We start from the raw sequence: 20,035 nt of genomic DNA, 5'->3' as shown, positions 1-20,035 counted from the left end.
GGACAGTGGTTTACAATCTGTTCCTTCGAGCCCTAAGATTTTACCACAGTGCCTGGGTAGGGGGCATGTTGGGAGCCCTCCTCTGATTTAACCAAGGCGGATTTTATCTTTTATTACTTTCTGGAGTTCCAAATAAGCTCTCATAAGAAGAAAGGGTTCTTCTGCTAAGACAGAAAGGTTTAAAAAACACTGGCCTCAAAGAATAGGAGTTCAGGAACTTAGAAGTCCCAAAGATGACTAGGAGCAAAGTCATAGAAGCAAAGGAAGTAGAGAAGAAGGAAAGACCAGAGAGTGTGACTAGACCACATGCATGCAGAGGATGGGAAAGGAAGCACAGGAACCGAGTGGCACCAGAGTTAAATGTTCTCAAGTGATATCTGTAATAGCATTCATGAACTAGGAATTGACCTGTGTAGTGTTTTACTCAGAAGGCCACCTATGATGGTGCTGTGACAGTTACTTGTAACATTACATAAAGTGCCCACTTGTTGATTAAAAGGAGCAGAAGAGCCTAAAAGTTTTTATAATAAAGAATGTTTCCAGAGTGGAGGTTCTTGACTTTTTGTGGGTCATGGACCTCCTTAACCTCTCCCCAGTAAAAAAAAAAAGAAGAAACATACATGTAGAATTCTATACAAAATTTGGGGGAGTTCAAGAACACCCCTCCCTCCAAACTCTGTCCGTGGACCTCAGGTTAAGAACTTCAGATTTGGGTGAACACCCACAGAGGAGCATCTGATTCTGGAGGACTAGAGTGGGGTTCCAGACATAGATATTTCAAGATACTTCTCTTGGGAGTTGTGGAGTTTTCCCTTGATTCCTCTCTTTGCCTCAAGACCTTACATCCAATAAACCAACAAATACTGTTATATTTTAATTATGTCCACATCTCACCACCTCCCTATTTCAAGTCGCTGTCTCTCGCCTGGATTGTGGCAATATCCTCTTAATTGATTTTCCTGCTCCACCCTTGCCTCCCACCACCCCCCACAGTCTACACACAACAGAGTAGTCCATTAAAAAAAAGTTCATTTCATGTATTCTATTTTAAAGCTTCCAGTGGCTTTCTCTTCTCAAAATATCATGACATTTGATATTTCGTGTATTCTTGGCCTACAGGATTCTACAAATTATGGCCCTGGCTATCTCTCTGACCTCACTTCCTATTATTCTTCACACCATGCCAGCCACACTGACCTCCTTGCTATTTCTCAAACATGTCAGGCCAGTACTCTCCCACCCCAGGACCTTCATATTTGCTTTTCCCCCTTAGAACACTGTTTCAGATACCGGCATGGCTTCCATCCTTATTTCCTTGAAGTCTGTGCTCAAATGTCATCTCTTCAAAGAAGTCTCTCCTGATCACCCGTACTTTCACACCATCACTCTATCCACTTTACCTTGCTTTTTTGCTTCTTCAGAGCACTTCACCACCACCTGACTCATCTATTTCTTTTTGTCTGTCTTCTCACACTAGAATGAAAGCTTCAGGAGAGCAAGGACTTTCTTGTATGCACTGTTGTGTCTCAAGCACTGAGAACAGTACCTGTCACACAATAGGTACTCGGTAAATAGTTGTCCAATGAGTGATAGATGACATACTAGAATGCATCTTGAAAAGGGCAGGCAGGGTAGATATGAGTCTTCAAATTATACTAGGATGAGTTAGAGGAGCTGGAAATGTTTTGCCCAGAAGAAAAGAAGAGATGACCATTTTTTAGGCTATTTCACAAGGAATTCCTGCATCAATGGCAGGTAAATGACCCCTAAGATCCTATGACTATTTGAAGCTGTAATTCCCAAGTGGACATTGTATATACTAAGCACCCAACCTAGTAAAGGTTGATGTCATAGAATTACTAAGGCACTCCCATCTCAAAATACGATGGGAAGAGTTGCTCATATCAGGTTACTTCGATTTTTTTCTGGTTTCAGGATGTATTTCTCAGCTTCTGCTGATCCCTTCCTTGCCTTGTAGTCTTGAGAGAACTGACTTGGTGGCAAATTCTGAGGTATAGAATCTGTATTTTTGCCTAAATGGAAATCGGTGTACCTGGTCATTTGTAAAGGTAAAATTGTATTGTGTCCTTCTTTTGAAGGAACACCTCTTTATTTTTAAGTTCATGGCTAATGCGTTTCTGTGGAACAGATACAAGCAGAAGAAGGAGGTGGAGCATAGGTTGTCTGCACTGAAATCTGCTGTCGAAAGTGGTCAAGCAGATGATGAGTGTGTTCGTGAATATTACCTCCTTCACCTTCGAAGGTGGATTGGTATCAGCTTAGAAGAGATTGAGAGCATTGACCAGGAGATAAAGATCTTGAGAGGAAAAGACTCTTCAAAAGAGGTAAGCCTGGTCACTGCCTATATCCCTAAAAAAGCTACTGTCAGAGATTTGGATCTTCTACGAGAGAGTAATCGAATTAAAATCCTTTTAAGTCTCCATAAAATCATTGTTCTTATTAAGATTAGTGGAGGAAGGCTGAAGGTTCACTAGGATAGCTTTCTTTCTAGTTTATAGTATTGTTCCCCAGTGCTTTCTAACCTGTAACACACTTCCAGTCTTTTGTAATTTTGTGACATGCCAGGAGGGAAGGAGGCTTCTCTGAAGTGAAAATTGGTTTGGGCTGTGAGCACTCATGACTCCTGAAAGAAGGCATAGGGAGGTGGGCCTTGAAAACCTGTGCTTGACTGTAATAAACAGGAAGAGGGATAGGATGGGAATGAAGAAGAAGAGTGTAACTGGAGAAGAGAGAGAAAAGAGTAAAAAGATAAAGCAAAAGACATGGAATGTGTTTAGGTTGGGGGAGAAACCAGGATTTAACATTACACAATGATACACACTCACACCTTAGGTCACCCAAGTATGAAACACAGCAAGAACATCTCTGCACAAAATGTCGGGCATATTGGTAAAGAAAACTTGGTGTAACCCCACTTTGGCTGTCTCTGAAGATCATAACTGTGTTTTGGAGCTGCTACTTCAAAATATTAGGCTCTGCTGCCACTTATTTTTTGGTTCAGAATATAACATGAATTGAGTTGAATTTATCAGTTAGTCACAGGCATTTAAGTCCTCAGAGAAACCTCTTGCTAATTCGATTTGCACTAATTAGCCCAGGAGCTTTTGCCTCAGGGTAACATCAACCTAGTTTCTCTGTGTGAAGGGATCAAAGAATGAACAATTAGTATTCTAAAGCCTTAAGGCCCCTTGGGCATATCTAGATGAGTGGTTTTCAAGCATCATGAGGCTGGACTCCTCTGGCTCCTCCCATCTCCTTAGTTTTTTGTTTTTATGCTCTCTCATTTGGTATTGGGATTGGCTCTGGAAGTGATGGAGTTTAGAACCAAGTGAACATTTTTCTTGACCATAGTTTGTTTTGGTGTGCCCCCGGACAGCCAAGTTTCCTTGAAACATTTCTGTGCACCTATATATGAAAGATACTAACCCATTCTTCCCCCCTTGCATTTAGGAACATCCACTTCTAAAACACCCTAGGGAGCTCATGACAATTAATAGCAAAATTACGTTGGACAGGGTTTTAGCAGAAGGGTCTTCATAATTCAACTTTAGCACTGAAGGCCAGGCTAAGGAAAGGGGCTTCAAATTGAGCTCAAGGGTTTTAGATGGAACATGGAAGAAGGCTTTGGAATCTTCCTCTTTGGAGGGGAGTATTTTAAAGTCAGGTAATTTTTCACTTGTGGTGAAATGATTCCTGGGAGAGCTTTCTCTTGCTCCCTTTCCAGCAAGATACTTGGGCCACCTCAGGAGAGCTAACCAACCTCCACCATTAGTACTCTGCAAATATATCTTAGAGACTGATAAATAGGGCTTTTCAAGCACCTAAAGACATAAGAGCCTGCATAGTGGGATGGGCAGAATGACAAGTACACTTCTGATAATTAATTTCCTTTTTAGGCATCAACTTCTCACTCATCTCGTCAGGACAGGCCTCCAATGAAACCGTTTGTTCTCACTCGGAACATGGCCCAAGCCAAGTAGGTAGTATGAAAAAGTGGGTTGCCTTTGCAAGCCCCCTGCTTTTATGGTTCATTTACAGTGCATGAGTAACAGAAGGTAATGGCTTCACCTGGGGAGGCTGTTCTTGCATCAGAGGTATCTCCTCTGATACTTTCTCTGTCTGTCTTCATCAGACATTTCCCTCACAAACTTGAGCTTAAAAATAGGCTAGAAAGGAAACCAACAAAAATTAATTAATTAACTAATTAAAAACAGAAAGAAGAAAAGAATCTAAGGGAGAATTGTAGACCTTAAAATTGTTTCCCACTGTTTCCTTCAGCTGCAGTTCTCAAAAGGACATGTTTGCCTATCTAGGTTTTAATTCTGAGTTTTGGGATGCTTTTCCGTAGGGTGGCAGAAGAGTCTTCTTCCTCTGTGTATCTTTTATACCCTTCAAGTATAAATACTCCTTCCATCGTATCATCACTCCTCTGTGGGGCATTAGCCTCCAGGATTGCTTACTGGGAGATGATTCTGGGCTATTTATCTTCTCATGAAAGCTCTTGCCTTTAATTCTCCTTCCTGGATGCCTCATTTTACATATCGTAACAGGAGTTTTCACAAATCCTCAGAAGATAGCTGGGTAGGGGAGCAAGGATGAAACAGACACAGGCTTTATCACTAAAGAGAAGAGGCTTTTTAATAGAGCTCTTTATGTTTACTTTTCTAAATGCAGTGTGATTCTTGCAGAGTATTTGGAGCTGGTTATCCAAGTCTGGCATCTATGACAGTGAATGACTGGTATGAACAGCATCGGAAATTTGGAGCATTACCTGATCAGGGTATAGCCAAGAAAACATCAGGTATGGAGGGGTGGGAGGAGAGTCGTTATACTACTACACTACCGGTCCCTAACTCTCGAGCAATTAAATTCAGACCAAGTATTGTTGCCCTTTAGATGCAAAAGAAATCTGGACAAAGATTCTGAGTAATAGAAAGATTCTAGTCAGTATTTTGTTTCATTTATTATTAAATAGCACATGATTTTGGGAGAATGGGGGCAGTGGGACAGCATAGTTTTTTAATTTCTCCAAATATCATGGCATAAAAACAGACTGAGCAGCTAGACAGCAAAGCCAAACATCCATAAATAGCAGTTCTGCTTCTGGTAACAGCAGAGTAGGTTGTATCAGACCAACCCCTCCTATAGATAACAATTACAGACTGGACAGAATATATCAAAACAGCTATCTGAAGGCCCTGAGAGTGACCAAAATCAGACATAGACTGTAGGGCAGTCAACACTTATATAAGAAGGGAACGGTACTTGGAACTTCCTGAGGGCAAGGACTTTGGCTTACTGTGTTCTTGGTGCTCAGTTTGGTAATTAGATCATGGTAGGTACTTGGAGGTGTCTTTGGGAGGGAAAGGTGGAGCTGGTAGTCATTAGAAAGATGGAAGCAATATGGCATAGCAGAAAAAGCATGGACAGATCTGGAGTAACCAGTTACTCCTACCACTTAGATAGGACATCATCTAGCCCCTCTGAGCCTATTTTCCTTATCTCATGTATGATCTCACTTGATACTCTTTAACAACCCCATGAAGCAAACATTCTTATTCCCATTTTAGAATGAGGAAATGGTGTCTGAGGACTAACCCAAAGTAAACATAGCTAGAAAGTGGCCAGGCTAGGATGTTAATACAGGCCCTAAAATTCCCACTTCCAATGCTGTTTCCACTGTAGCAAAGAGAATAGTGGTCATTTGAAAAGGTTTCCTGGTTTTTTTTATAGCTTTTCACCCATGGACAGGCTGCACTTGCTGTAATATGGAGGTGGGTAAAACTTGGATAGAAACCAGTCTTATCGGATGAGGAAGGAGAGAACTGAGTTCAGGGTGACTGTAGCAACTGAAACCTGAGAAGATATCCCAGGAGAGAACCACAGAGGAGGAGCCCTAATTGTATAAAGCCTGCCCAAATCTCTGGCAGACTACTAAGCTATACAGGATCGACTCCAAGCACCTTAGATAGAGCTAAAATAACTGAATGGATAATCCAGCTACTGCCCAATGCAGAGGAAACAGAATTTTGAATTTTCGTTCTAGACAAATGAAAACTAACTAAAATGAAAAATCAGTATGTTTTAGAGGAACAAAACGGAATTCATAATCTCTACAACATAACCATTCAAAAAGTCTGGGATTCAGTCCTCAACTACTATACGTATGGGAAAAAAAAGAAAGAAAACGTGACTTATACTCAAGAGGAAAAGCAATCAATGAAGACCAACCCGAAGATGACTCAGATGTTGAAATTAGCAGATAAGGACTTTAAAGCAGCTTATTTCTATGCTCAAGGGCATAGGGGAAAATATACTTGTAATGAATGAAAAAGTAAGAAATCTCAGAGAAGTAGAAACTATGCACAAAAAATTCTGGAACTGAAAAATACAATATCTGAAGTTTAAAAATCAAACCAGCCTCATAGATACAGACAAAAAAACGGGTGGTTGCCACAGGAGAGGGAGGTTGGAGAGGGGAAATAGGTGAAGGGGATTAAGAGCTATAAACCTCTAGTTATAAAATAAATAAAGCCACGGGGGTGTAATATACAGCATAAGAAACGTGGTCAATAATATTGTGATAACTTTGTGTAGGGACAGATGGTTACCAGATTTATGATGGTGATCATTTCATAATGTATGCAAATGTCAAACCACTGTAATACACCTGAAACTAACATAATATTGTACATCAACTATATTTCAATTTTTTTTAATTGGATGAGATTAATAGCAGATTGGCAATGACAGGAGAAAGGGTTGGTTAACTTGAAATAAGCCAATCTGAAGAAAAAAAAAAGATTGGTTAAAAATGAAGAGCCTCAATGACCTGTGGAACAATGTAAAAAGGTCTACCTTATGTACAATTGGAATACCAGTAGGAGAGAATAAAGAGAGAGAAGGGGCCATTAAAAAAAATTGAAGAAATAATGGCTGAAATGTTCCCCAAATCTGTGAAACACAAATTTAGAAATTTAGAAATAGCAGTAAGCCCTAACTAAGCAGGTTTTAAATACAGTGAAAACCAGGCATAGAGACATCATAGTCAAACTGCCGAAAACAAAAGAAAAAGAGAATCTTAAAAGCAGCCAGAGATAAAGTACATATTACACACAGAAGAACAGTGATATGAATTGTTGTCACCTTCGCATTTGAAAGTGGGTCCCAGAGATAGTGAAGTAATGCCTCAATTAAACACCCCAATTTTATTTATTTATTTATTTATTTTTCATTGTGTTGGGTCTTCGTTGCTGTGCACGGGCTTTCTCTAGTTGCGTTGAGTGAGGGCTGCTCTTTGTTGTGGTGCGTGGGCTTCTCATTGCGGTGGCTTCTCTTGTTGCAGAGCACAGGCTCTAGGCACTTGGGCTTCAGTAGTTGTGGCACGCGGGCTCCGTAGTTGTGGCACAGGGGCTTAGTTGCTCTGCGGCACGTTAGATCTTCCCAGACCAGGGCTCGAACCCGTGTCCCCTGCGTTGGCAGGCAGATTCTTAACTACTGCGCCACCAGGGAAGTCCCTAAACACCCCAATTTAAAAATGAGTAAAAGACCTTAGACACCTCACCAAATAAGATTATAAAGAGGGGAAATAAGCATATGAAAAGATGCCCAACATCATATGTCATTAGGGAATTGCAAATTAAAACAACAGTGATCCCACTACACCCCTATAAGAATGGCCAAAATCCAAAATACTGACAACACCAAATGCTGGCATGGATAATGGAGCAACAGGAACTGTCATTCATTGTTGGTGGGAATGTAAAATGGTACAGACACTTTGGAAGACAGTTTGTCAGAACTAAACATTCTCTTACCATACTATCAAGCAGTCATGCTCCTTGGTATTTACCCAAATGAGTTGAAGTTAGGTTCACACAAAAATTGCACACAAATGTTTATAGCAGCTTTATTCATAATTGCCAACATTTGGAAGCAACCAAGATGCCCTCAGTAGGCAAATGGATAAACTGTGGTACATACAGACAATGGAATAATATTCATTGCTAAAAACAAATGAGCTATCAAGACATAAAAAGACATGGAGGAACCTTAAATGCGTATTACTAAGTGAAAGAAGCTAATCTGAAAAGGCTACATACTATATGATTCCAGCTACATGACATTCTGGAAAATGCAAAACTATGGAGAGAGTAAAAGGGTCATTGGTTGCCAGGGATTAGAGGAAAAGGAGGGATGAATAGGCAAAACACAGGATTTTGGGGGCCAGTAGACTATTCAGTATGATGCTGTAATGGTGAATATATGTCATTATACATTTGCCCAAATCCATAGAATGTACAACACCAAGAGTGAACCCTAATGTAAACTGTGGACTTTGCATGATAATGATGCATCAGTGTAGGTTCATTGATTATAACAAATGTACCACTGTGGCTCGATGTTGATAGTAGGGGGGAGGCTGTGTCTGTGTGGGGCAGGGGGTATATAGGAACGCTGTGTTCTTTTAATTCAGTTTTACTGTATACCTAAAACTGCTCTAAAACTAAGGTCTATTTTTTAAAAATAATGCAAAGAGAGAAAGCTATAAAGTCAATGGAGAAATTAAAAGGGAGGAAGGCAAGAAAGAATGGAGAAACAAAAAACAGATGAGATGAACAGGAAACCAATAGCAGAATGGTAAATCCCAATCCAGCCATGTCAGTAATTATGTTAAATATAAATGGAGTAAACCTTCAAATTAGAAATCAGAGATTGATTACCAGACTCAACTGCATGCTGTCTACAAGAGGTGCATTCTGTTTGGTTCTTTTTGGGTTTTTTTTTTTTGCGGTGCGCGGGCCTCTCACTGCTGTGGCCTCTCCCGTTGCGGAGCACAGGCTCCGGACGCGCAGGCTCAGTGGCCATGGCTCACGGGCCCAGCCTCTCCGCGGCATGTGGGATCCTCCCGGACCGGGGCACGAACCCGTGTCCCCTGCATCGGCAGGCGGACTCTCAACCACTGCGCCACCAGGGAAGCCCCTCTATTTGTTTTTTAATTGAAGTATAGTTGATTTACAATATTAGTTTCAGGTGTACAGCAAAATGATTTAGTATTTTTGTAAATTATGCTCCATTATAAGTTATTACAAGATAATGAGTATCATTCCCTGTGCTATACAATATATCCTTGTTGATTATCTATATTATACATAGTAGTTTGTATCTGTTAATCCCATACCCCTAATTTGTCCCTCCCCACTTTCCTCTGCCCCCTTTGGTAGCCACAAGTTTGTTTTCTATATCTGTGAGAGTGTTTCTGTTTTTCATATCCGTTCATTTGTATTACTTTTTAGATTCCACATATAAGTGATATCATACAGTGTTTGTCTTTCTCTGTCTGACTTATTTCACTGAGCATAATACCCTCTAGGTCCATCCATGTTGCTGCAAATTTCAGAATTTCATTCTTTTTTATGGCTGAGTAGTAGTTCATTCTCTGTGTGTATGTATGTATACATATATACATATATATATACCACATCGTCTTTATCCATTCATCTGTTGATGGACACTTGGGTTGCTTCCATCTCTTGGCTGTTGTAAATAGTGCTGCTATAAACATTGGGGTGCATGTATCTTTTCGAATCAGTGTTTTCATTTTTTCTAGATATATACCTAGGAGTGGAATTGCTGGATCATATGGTAGTTCTATTTTTAGTTTTTTGAGGAACCTCCGTACTGTTTTCCATAGTGGCTGCACCAATTTACATTCTTACCAACAGTGTAAGAGGGTTCCCTTTTCTTCACATCCTCTCCAACATTTGTTATTTGTAGACTTTGTGATGATAGCCATTCTGACAGGTGTGAGGTAATACCTAATTTTGGTTTTGATTTGCGTTTTTCTAATAATTAGTGATGTTGAGCATCTTTTCATGTGCCTGTTAGCCATCTGTATGTCTTTGGAAAACTGTCTCTTCAGGTCTTCTGCCCATTTATTGGGTTCTTTGTTTTTTTTGATGATGACTTGTATGAGCTGTTCATAATATTTTGGATAGTAATCCCTTATGGGTCACAGCAGTTGTAAATATTTGCTCCCACCATCTAGGTTGTCTTTTCATTTTGTCAGTATTTTCCCTTGCTGTGTAAAAGCTTTTAAGTTTAATTATGTCCCATGTGTTTAGTTTTGCTTTTACTTCTTTTGCCTTAGGAGACAGAGCCAAAAAAAATATTGCTACGATTAAGTCAGAGTGTTCTGCCTATATTCTCTTCTAGGAGTTTTATGGTTTCAGGTCTTGTATTTAGGTCTCCTAATCCATTTTGAGTTCATTTTTGTATATGGTGTGAGGGAATGTTCTAATCTCATTGTTTTACATGTAGCTGTCCAATTTTCCCAGAACCACTTGTTGAAGAGACTGTTTTTGCTTCATTGTATATTCTTGCCTCTTTTGTCATAGATTAATTGACCATAGCCTATTTCTAGGCTCTCTATTCTGTTCCATTAATCTGTATGTCTGTTTTCGTGCCAGTACCATGCTGTTTTGATTACTGTAGCTTTTTAGTATAGTCTGAAGTCTGGGGGCACTATACCTCTGGCTTTGTTCTTTTTCCTCAAGATTGCTTTGGCAATTCAGGATCTTTTGTGGTTCCATATGAATTTTAGGGTTATTTGCTCTAGTCCTGTGAAAAATATCATGCATATTTTGATAGGGATTGCATTAAATCTGTAGATTGCTTTGGACAGCATGGCCATTTTAATAACATTAATTCTTCTAATCCAAGAGCACAGGATATCTTTCCATTTCTTTGTATCATCTTTAGTTTCCTTCATAAATGTTTTATAGTTTTCAGAGTATAGGTCTTTCACCTTCTTAGTTAAGTTTATTCCTAGGTATTTTATTCTTTTTGATGCAATTTTAAGCAGGATTTTTTTTTTTACTTTCTGGCATTTTATTGTTAGTGTATAGAAATGCAACAAATTTCTGTATATTGATCTTGTATCCTACAACCTTGCTGAATTCATTTATTAGTTCTAATAGTTTTTGGGTGGAGACTTTAGGGTTTTCTAGATATAGTACCATGTCATCTGCAAATAATGACAGTTTTACCTCTTCCCTTCCGATTTGGATGCCTTTTATTTCTTTCTTGTGTGATTGCTGTGACTAGGACTTCTAATACTGTGTTGAATAGAAGTAGCGAGAATGGGCATCCTTGTCTTGTTCCAGAATTTAGCAGGAAAGCTTTCAGCTTTTCACCATTAAGTATGACATTGGTTGTGGGTTTGTCCTAAATGGCCTTTGTTATGTTGAGATATGTTCCCTCGATACCCACTTTCAGAGTTTTTATTATTAATGGATGTTGAATTTTGTCACATTGGTCTTTCTGCATCTATTGAGACGATCATGTGATTTTTATCCTTCCTTTTGATTATGTGGTGTATCACACTGATTAATTTGCATATATTGAATTACCCTTGTGACCCTAGAATAAATTCAGCTTGATCGTGGTATATGATCCTTTTTATATATTTTTAGATTTGGTTTGCTAATATTTTGTTGAGGATTTTTGCATTTATATTCATCAAATATACTGGCCTGTAATTTCCTTTTTTTGTAGTGCCACACTGTGGCATGGAGTGAGCAGGGCCAGAACATTCAGCTTGGGTTAGGGTACACACGCAGCAAAGCGGCTGTGGGAAACCCAGCAGCTCTGCTGCCATCAGAAGTCTGGGCTGCTTCTGGGGCACCTCTTGAGTAAATTCCAGCAATGGTCACCACTGCTGCCCCACCTGGGCTCCACCCCAGAGCTGGGTCACCTCTCCATCTCAAGGTCAAGTCTCTTCCCAGGTCCTGGCCACCTTAGATCCAGTGTCATGCTTGTGGCATGAAGTGAGCAGGGCTAGAACATTCTTTCAGCTCTGGCTTGAGAGCGCAGCATGGCTGTTGCATGAAACCAGTAGCCTAGGACAGCAGGCTACTGGTTTCTCTACCCTACCTGGGGGCAGTCTACCCACACAGTACTCATGAGTGGAGCCCAGACTTCTCTGTGGACTTCTGTGTATCTTTCTTACAACCTTGGTTGTACAGGAGTCTTTCTGCCAATTTCCAGTTAGTTTTTGGTGAGAATTGTTCCACACGTTGATATATTTTTGATGTGTTCATGGGGAGAGGTGAACTCCACATCTTCTTACACCACCCTCTTGATCTCCTATCAAGAGATGCATTTAAATATAAAGGTACAGATTGGTGGAATGTAAAAAGATTTTTTAAATATACCATGCTAACAGTAAACATAAGAAAGCTGCAGTAGCTATATAATGTCAGATAAAGTAGACTTCAAGACAAAAGGTGTTACTGGACTTTCAAAAGGGCATTTAGTGCTGATAAAAGGGGCAGTTTATCTGGAGGACATAGCAATCATAAACATGTTTGTGACTAATAACAACCTTCAAATTACATGAAGAAAAAATTGACAATTAAATGGAGAAATAGAGAAATCTATAGCCATAGTTAGAGATTTTCATACTTCTCTTTCAATAACTGAAAGAATTTCTGGACAGAAAATCAGTAAGGACATAAAAGATCTGGAGAAAACTCGCAGCCACCTTAACCTGTTTGACATTTATAGAAAAATATATCCAATAGCTGCAAAATACACCTTTTTTCAAATGCACATGGTACGTTCACTAACTTAGACCATATTCTGGGCCACCAAATAAGTGTCCATAAACTTTCTTTTTTTAATTAATTTATTTTTTTTTATTTTTTTTTATTTTTTTTCTGGTACGCGGGCCTCTCACTGTTGTGGCCTCTCCCGTTGCGGAGCGCAGGCTCAGGGGCCATGGCTCACAGGCCCAGCCGATCCGCGGCATGTGGGATCTTCCCGGACCAGGGCACAAACCCGTGTCCCCTGCATCGGCAGGCAGACTCTCAACCACTGTGCCACCAGGGAAGCCCTAATTAATTTATTTTTAAAATTAATTAGTTAATTAATTTGGCTGCATTGGGTCTTAGTTGTGGCACGTGGGATCTTCGTCGCGGCACGCGAGATCTTTCGTTGCGGCGTGTGGGCTCTTCATTGCAGCGCTTGGGCTTCTCTCTAGTTGTGGCGCATGGGCTCTAGAGCACGTGGGCTCAGTTCTGGCGCACAGGCTTAGTTGCCCCGTGGCAGGAGGGTTCTTATTTCCCCAACCAGGGATTGAACTCTTGTCACCTGCATTGGAAGACAGATTCTTAACCACTGGACCACCAGGGAAGTCCCTCCATAAACTTTCAAAGATTGAAATTGCCCTATGTTCTCTGACCACAACCTAATTCAGTTAGCAATCAATGACATAGGAAGTCCCTAAATATTTTCGGATTAAACAACATACTTATAAATAACCCATCAGTCAAAGAAGAAATCACAAAGAAAATTAAGAAGTATTTTTAACTGAATGATAATGAAATACATTAAAACTTGTGGGATACAACTAAAGCAGTGCTGAGAGAGAAAGGTATAACTTTCAGTAGTTATATTAGAAAAAAGAAAGGTAAAATCAGTTACTAAGGTACTAACTTAAGAAGTTGGAGAAAACAAGAACAAAATAAGCTTAAAGTATATGGAAGAAAGGAAACAAAGATGGAGAACCTCGGGGGGGTTGGTGGTCGTAATGTTGCACAAAAGTCAAACATATGTATACCCTCATGACCTGGCAGTTTCACTCCCACGTATATACCTAAGGGGAATGAGACCATATTTCCTCAAAAGGCTTGTACAAGAATGCTCATAGCAGCGTTATTTGTAATACCCCAAACTGAGCACTACTTAAATGCCCATACATAGTAGAATGGATAAATAAATTTTGGCATATTCACACAGTGAAATACTATTTAGCAATAAGGTTAAACAGACTATAGTTCTTTACTTGTAAGTAACAAATATAGCTAAGTTTTACAAACATAATTTGAGTAAAAAAAGTCAGACACAAAAGAGAATAAAGTTCAGACATGGCTGAAACTTGTATATGCTGGTTAAAAGCCAGTATGGTGCTCACCCTTAGTGGGAGATCATGAATGGAACTGGACCTGAGGGGAACTTCTGAAGAGTTAGTAATGTTTTGTATCTTAATCTGGGTACCGATTACATGGATGTGTTCAGATGTGAAAATTGACTGAGCTATACTGTGTCTGTGTATTTTTCTGCATGTATGTTACATTTCAGTAAAAAGACAAAAGAAAAAATTCATGGGTAATATTTACAGCAAAACTAAGTGACAGTGTATCCCCATGAAACTCAAAATAAAAACAGTTAAGGGCAAATCATTCATAGCCACAAGATCAACAAGGAATGGACATCTGTGTAGGAGAAAGCAGAAGGAGTTGACAGACCATGTGAAAGACCTGACAAACAGGAGAATTCCAAAACAGCAAACAGGTATTCACTAAAAAGCGTGGCATTCTGACAAGTGTGAGGTGGTATCTCATTGCATTTGAGGTGGTTTTGATTTACATTTCCCTTATGATTAGTGATGTTGAGTACCTTTTCATGTACCTGTTGGCCATCTCTATGTCTTCTTTGGAAAAATGTCTATTCAGGTCTTCTGCCCATTTCTTATTCAGATTGTTTGTACTGAGTTGTATGAGTTCTTTATATATTTTGGATATTAACCCCTTAACAGACATATTATTTGCAAATATCTTCTCCTATTCAGTTAAGTTGCCTTTTTGTTTTGCTGGTGGTTCCCTTTGCTGTGCAAGTGTTTTAGCTTCATATGGTTCTGTTTGTTTATTTTTGGTTTTGTTGCCGTTGCCTGAGGAGACAGATCAAAAAAATATTGCTAAGACCAGTTTCAAAGAGCATACTGCCTGTGTTTTCTTCTAGGTGTTTTATGGTTTCAGGTCTTACATTTAAGTCTTTAATTCGTTTTGAGTTTATTTTTGTAAATGATGTGAGAAAATGGTCTAGTTTCATTCTTTTACTTGTAGCTATCCAGTTTTCCCAACAACACTAACCCATAAAAAAGAATGAAATCTTGCAATCTGTGACAACATGGATGGACCTGGAGGGTATTACGCTAAGTGAATAAGTCAGACAGAGAAAGATAAAACAAATGAGTCCTAGGCTTCCCTGGTGGCGCAGTGGTTGAGAGTCCGCCTGCCGATGCAGGGGACACGGGTTCGTGCCCCAGTCCGGGAAGATCCCACATGCCGCGGAGCGGCTGGGCCCGTGAGCCATGGCCACTGAGCCTGCGCATCCGGAGCCTGTGCTCCTCAACGGGAGAGGCCACAACAGTGAGAGGCCCGTGTACTGCAAAATACAAGCAAACAAACAAACAAACAAAATAAATGAGTCCTAAACAACCCAGAAACAGACTCATAGATACAGAGAACAAACTAGTGGTTGAGAGAATGGGAGGATGGGTGAAATAGGTGAAGGAGATTAAGAGATACAAATTACCAGTTATAAAATAAATGGGTCACAGGGATGTAATGCACAGCACAGGGAATATAGTCAATAATATTATAATAACTTTGTATGGCACATAATTGATACAAATATAGAATCACTATGTTGTACATCTGAAACAAATATGTTGTAAGTCAACTATACTTCAATTAAACATTTTTAATGAAAAAAATAAAAGTGTGGCAGTTCAGTTTAAGAACATTAGTTGAAATGGGGAGGGGTTTTTCCCTCCAATAAAAACTGAATACAAGGAACCTGTGGTCAGAAGGTCTGAAAGGGATGGAGCAGGCTAACCCTTAATGAACTCCTGAAAATGAGCCACCAGATCTCCCTACTCATACATGGTCCCACACTGAGGAGAAATTGCTGAGAACAGAATTCAAATTGAGCAGAACAGGGACAATAAAGAATAAGGAAAGAAAAGGTCTAGATAAGAATGGGATAGAGGACCAGAACCAAGAACTCTCATCAAGCAAGTCATCCTATTCCTTTAACATACATAAAAACAGCAGAAAGGGAGCCTCTGTGAAGTTAGAAAAGCTACCCTGAACCATACTTCTTTCTAAAAGTTCAGGAAAGCTTAGTACACATAAGAATGAGCAACAGATTGTGATGATGGTTGCACAGTTCTGAATATACTAAAAACCACTGAATTGTACATTTTAAATGGGTAAATTTTATGGTATGTGAAAAATATCTCAATAAAGCTGTGAGAAAAATGAATGGAAAATTAATCAAGGTCAGATCCCACACAAAATTATTATAAGGAGAAAAAGAAGAGAATCAAAAGCATTCCATGTTCCTTATCTATTTTATGTATAGTAGTTTGTATCCGTTAATCCCATACTCCTAATTTGTCCCTCCCTCCCTCCCTCCCTCTCTGCTTTGGTAACCATAAATTTGTTTTTTATGTCTGTGAGTCAGTTTCTGTTTTGTATATAGATTCATTTGTATTATTTTTTAGACTCCACATGTAAGTGATATAAAGGATATAAACTGAAAAAATATATGTATATAACTGAATCACTTTGCTGTACACCTGAAACTAACACAGTATTGTAAACCAACTATACTTCAATTAACAAAAAAGAGAGAAAAAGGGGGGAGAAAAACATTCCAGAAAGACACACTCAAAAAACAACAAATTTAAAATATACTGTTTAAAAGTGAGTTGGAAGACATTAAGAAAATTAAATAAGACATGGAAGAACAATACAAAGCAGGATTAGAAAAACTCAGAAATGTAGTGACAACTTGGGGGAAGTAAGAAGGAAGAATCACTTTAGAAATGAAGGCTGAGGGACTTCCCTGGTGGTCAGTGGTTAAGAATCCGCCTTCCAGTGCAGGGGATGCGAGTTCGATCTCTGGTCGGGGGACTAAGATCCCACATGCCGTGGGGCAACTAAGCCCATGCACTCTAGAGCCCATGAGCCACAACTAGACAGCCCACGTGCCGCAACAAAGAGCCTGCGTGCCACAACTAAGATCCAATGAAGCCAAGTAAATTAAAAAAGAAATCAAGGCTGGGACTTCCCTGGCGGTCCAGTGGTTAAGACTCCATGCTTCCTCTGCAGCAAGCGCAGGTTCAATCCCTGGTTGGGGAATTAAGATCCCACATGCCATGTGGTGTGGTCAAAAAATAAAAATAAAAAAAATAGAGATGAAGGCTAAGGCAGAATGCTCTTTGACATAAATCATAGCAATATTTTTATGGATCTGTCTCAGACAAAGGAAACAAAAGCAAAAGTAAACAAATGGGACCTAATTAAACTTAAAAACTTTTGCACAGCAAAGGAAACCAACAGCAAAATGAAAAGACAACCTACAGAATGGGAGAAAATATTTTGCAAATGATATGCCCAATAAGGGGTTAATATCCAAAATATATAGATAGCTCATATAACTCAAATAAAGAAAACTTAAAAATGGGCAGACAACCTGAGTAGACGTCTTTACAAAGAAGATATACAGATGGCCAACAGGAACATGAAAAGAGGCTCAACATTGCTAATCATCAGAGAAATGCAAATCAAAACCATAATGAGATAACACCTCACACCTCTCAGAATGGCTATCATCAAGAAGTCTACAAATAACAAATGTTGGCGAGGATGTATAGAAATGGGAACCCTAGTACACTGTTGGTGGGAATATAAATTGGCGTAGCTACTACGGAAGGCAGTGTGGCAGTTTGTCAAAAAATTGAAATAGAACTATCATATGATCCAGCAATTCTACCCCTGGGGGGTTTTGGGGGTTTTTTTTTTGCGGTACATGGGCCTCTCACTGCTGCGGCCCCTCCCACTGCGGAGCACAGGCTCTGGACGTGCAGGCCCAGCGGCCATGGCTCACGGGCCCAGCTGCTCTGCAGCATGTGGGATTCTCCCGGACCGGGGCACAAACCCGCGTCCGCCGCATCGGCAGGTGGGCTCCCAACCATTGTGCCACCAGGGAAGCCCCTACCCCTGGGTTTTTATCCACAGAAAATGGAAACGCTAATTCAAAAAGATACATGCACCCCAGTGTTCATAGAATCATTGTTTACATTAGCCAGTATATGGAAGCAACCAAAGGTGTCCATCAGTAGATGAAAAGATATAGAAGATGTGGTGTATATATATACAGTGGAGTATTAGCCCTAAAAAGACTGAAACTCTGCCATTTTCAACAACATGGATGGCCCCTAGAGGGTATTAATGCTTAGTGAAATAAGTCAGAGAAAGAAAAATACTGTATGATATCATTGATATGTGGAATCTAAAAAATAATCTAATAAAAGTATAACAAAACAGAACCAGACTCACAGATATAGAGGACAAACTAGTGGATACCAGTGAGGAGAAAAAAGGGAGGGAAGGGCAAGATGATAGGAAATTGAGGTACTAGCTACTATGTATAAAATGAATAAGCTACAAAGATACATTGTACAGCACAGGGAATATAGCCATTTTTTTAACATCTTTATTGGAGTATAATTGCTTTACAGTGGTGTGTTAGTTTCTGCTTTATAACAAAGTAAATCAGTTATACATATGTCCCCATATCTCTTCCCTCTTGCATCTCCCTCCCTCCCACCCTCCCTATCCCACCCCTCTAGATGGTCAAAAATCACCGAGCTGATCTCCCTGTGCTATGCGGCTGCTTCCCACTAGCTATCGGTTTTACATTTGGTAGTGTATATATGTCCATGCCACTCTCTCACTTTGTCCCAGCTTACCCTTCCCCCTCCCCATGTCCTCAAGTCCATTCTCTAGTAGGTCTGTGTCTTTATTCCCATCCTGCCCCTAGGTTCTTCATGACTTTTTTTGTTTTAGATTCCATATATATGTGTTAGCATATGGTATTTGTTTTTCTCTTTCTGACTTACTTCACTTTGTATGACAGACTCTAGGTCCATCCACCTCACTACAAATAACTCAGTTTCGTTTCTTTTTATGGCTGAGTAATATTCCATTGTATATATGTGCCACATCTTCTTTATCCATTCATCTGTCAATGGACACTTAGGTTACTTCCATGTCCTGGCTATTGTAAATAGAGCTGCAGTGAACATTGTGGTACATGACTCTTTGAATTATGGTTTTCTCAGGGTATATGCCCAGTAGTGGGATTGCTGGGTTGTATGGTAGTTCTATTTGTAGTTTTTTAAGGAACCTCCATACTGTTCTCCGTAGTGGCTATATCAATTTACATTCCCACCAACAGTGCAAGAGGGTTCCCTTTTCTCCACACCCTCTCCAGCATTTATTGTTTGTAGATTTTTTGATGATGGCCATTCTGACCGCTGTGAGGTGGTATCTCATTGTAGTTTTGATTTGCATTTCTCTAATGATTAACAATGTTGAGCATTCTTTCATGTGTTTGTTGGCAAACTGTATATCTTCTTTGGAGAACTGTCTATTTACATCTTCTGCCCATTTTTGGATTGGGTTGTTTGTTTTTTTTGTTTGTTTTTAATATGTATAATTGTGATAGAAATTTTTTTAATTAATTAATTTATGGCTGTGTTGGGTCTTCGTTTCTGTGCAAGGACTTTCTCTAGTTGCAGCGAGTGGGGGCCACTCTTCATCGCGGTGTGCATGCCTCTCACAGTTGCAGCCTCTCTTGTTGTGGAGCACAAGCTCCAGACGCACAGGCTCAGTAGTTGTGGCTCATGGGCCTAGTTGCTCCGCGGCATGTGGGATCTTCCCAGACCAGGGTTCGAACCCGTGTCCCCTGCACTGGCAGGCACATTCTCAACCACCAGGGAAGCCTGGGTTGTTTGTTTTTTTGATATTGAGCTGCTTGTAAATTTTGGAAATTAATCCTTTGTCATTTGCTTCATTTGCAAATATTTTCTCCCATTCTGACGGTTGTCTTTTCATCTTGTTTCTGGTTTCCTTTGCTGTGCAAAAGATTTTAACTTTCATTAGGTCCCATTTATTTTATTTTTGTTTTTATTTCCATTTCTGTAGGAGGTGGGTTAAAAAGGATCTTGTTGTGCTGTATGTCATACAGTGTTCTTCCTATATTTTCCTCTAAGAGTTTTATAGTGTTTGGCCTTACATTTAGGTCTTTTATCCATTTTGAGTTTATTTTTGTGTATGGTGTTAGGGATTGTTCGAATTTCATTCTTTTACATGTAGCT

General features: G+C 39.7%; 1 protein-coding gene across 2 annotated transcripts in view; it reads left to right on the top strand.

Annotated features, from left to right (window-relative positions):
* IGBP1 (immunoglobulin binding protein 1) overlaps positions 1 to 20,035 on the top strand; it is a 38,471-nt gene that overhangs the window by 7,427 nt on the left and 11,009 nt on the right. The window contains exons 3-5 of one of the 2 annotated variants that reach the window (XR_009560710.2): positions 2,150 to 2,345; positions 3,918 to 3,997; positions 4,696 to 4,822. Coding sequence is in view for 1 of the 2 variants with exons in the window: in XM_060292374.2 (XP_060148357.1) it covers positions 2,150 to 2,345; positions 3,918 to 3,997; positions 4,710 to 4,822 (389 nt within the window). In the remaining variant the exon portion in view is untranslated. The remainder of the gene's footprint in view (positions 1 to 2,149; positions 2,346 to 3,917; positions 3,998 to 4,695; positions 4,823 to 20,035) is intronic. The other variant, XM_060292374.2, reaches the window with a different exon arrangement.

This window comes from Globicephala melas, chromosome X (assembly GCF_963455315.2).
Source record: "Globicephala melas chromosome X, mGloMel1.2, whole genome shotgun sequence".
Lineage (NCBI taxonomy): Eukaryota > Metazoa > Chordata > Mammalia > Artiodactyla > Delphinidae > Globicephala > Globicephala melas.
The sequence above is the reverse complement of the archived record's forward strand: the minus strand, read 5'-3'. Positions and strand labels throughout refer to the sequence as shown.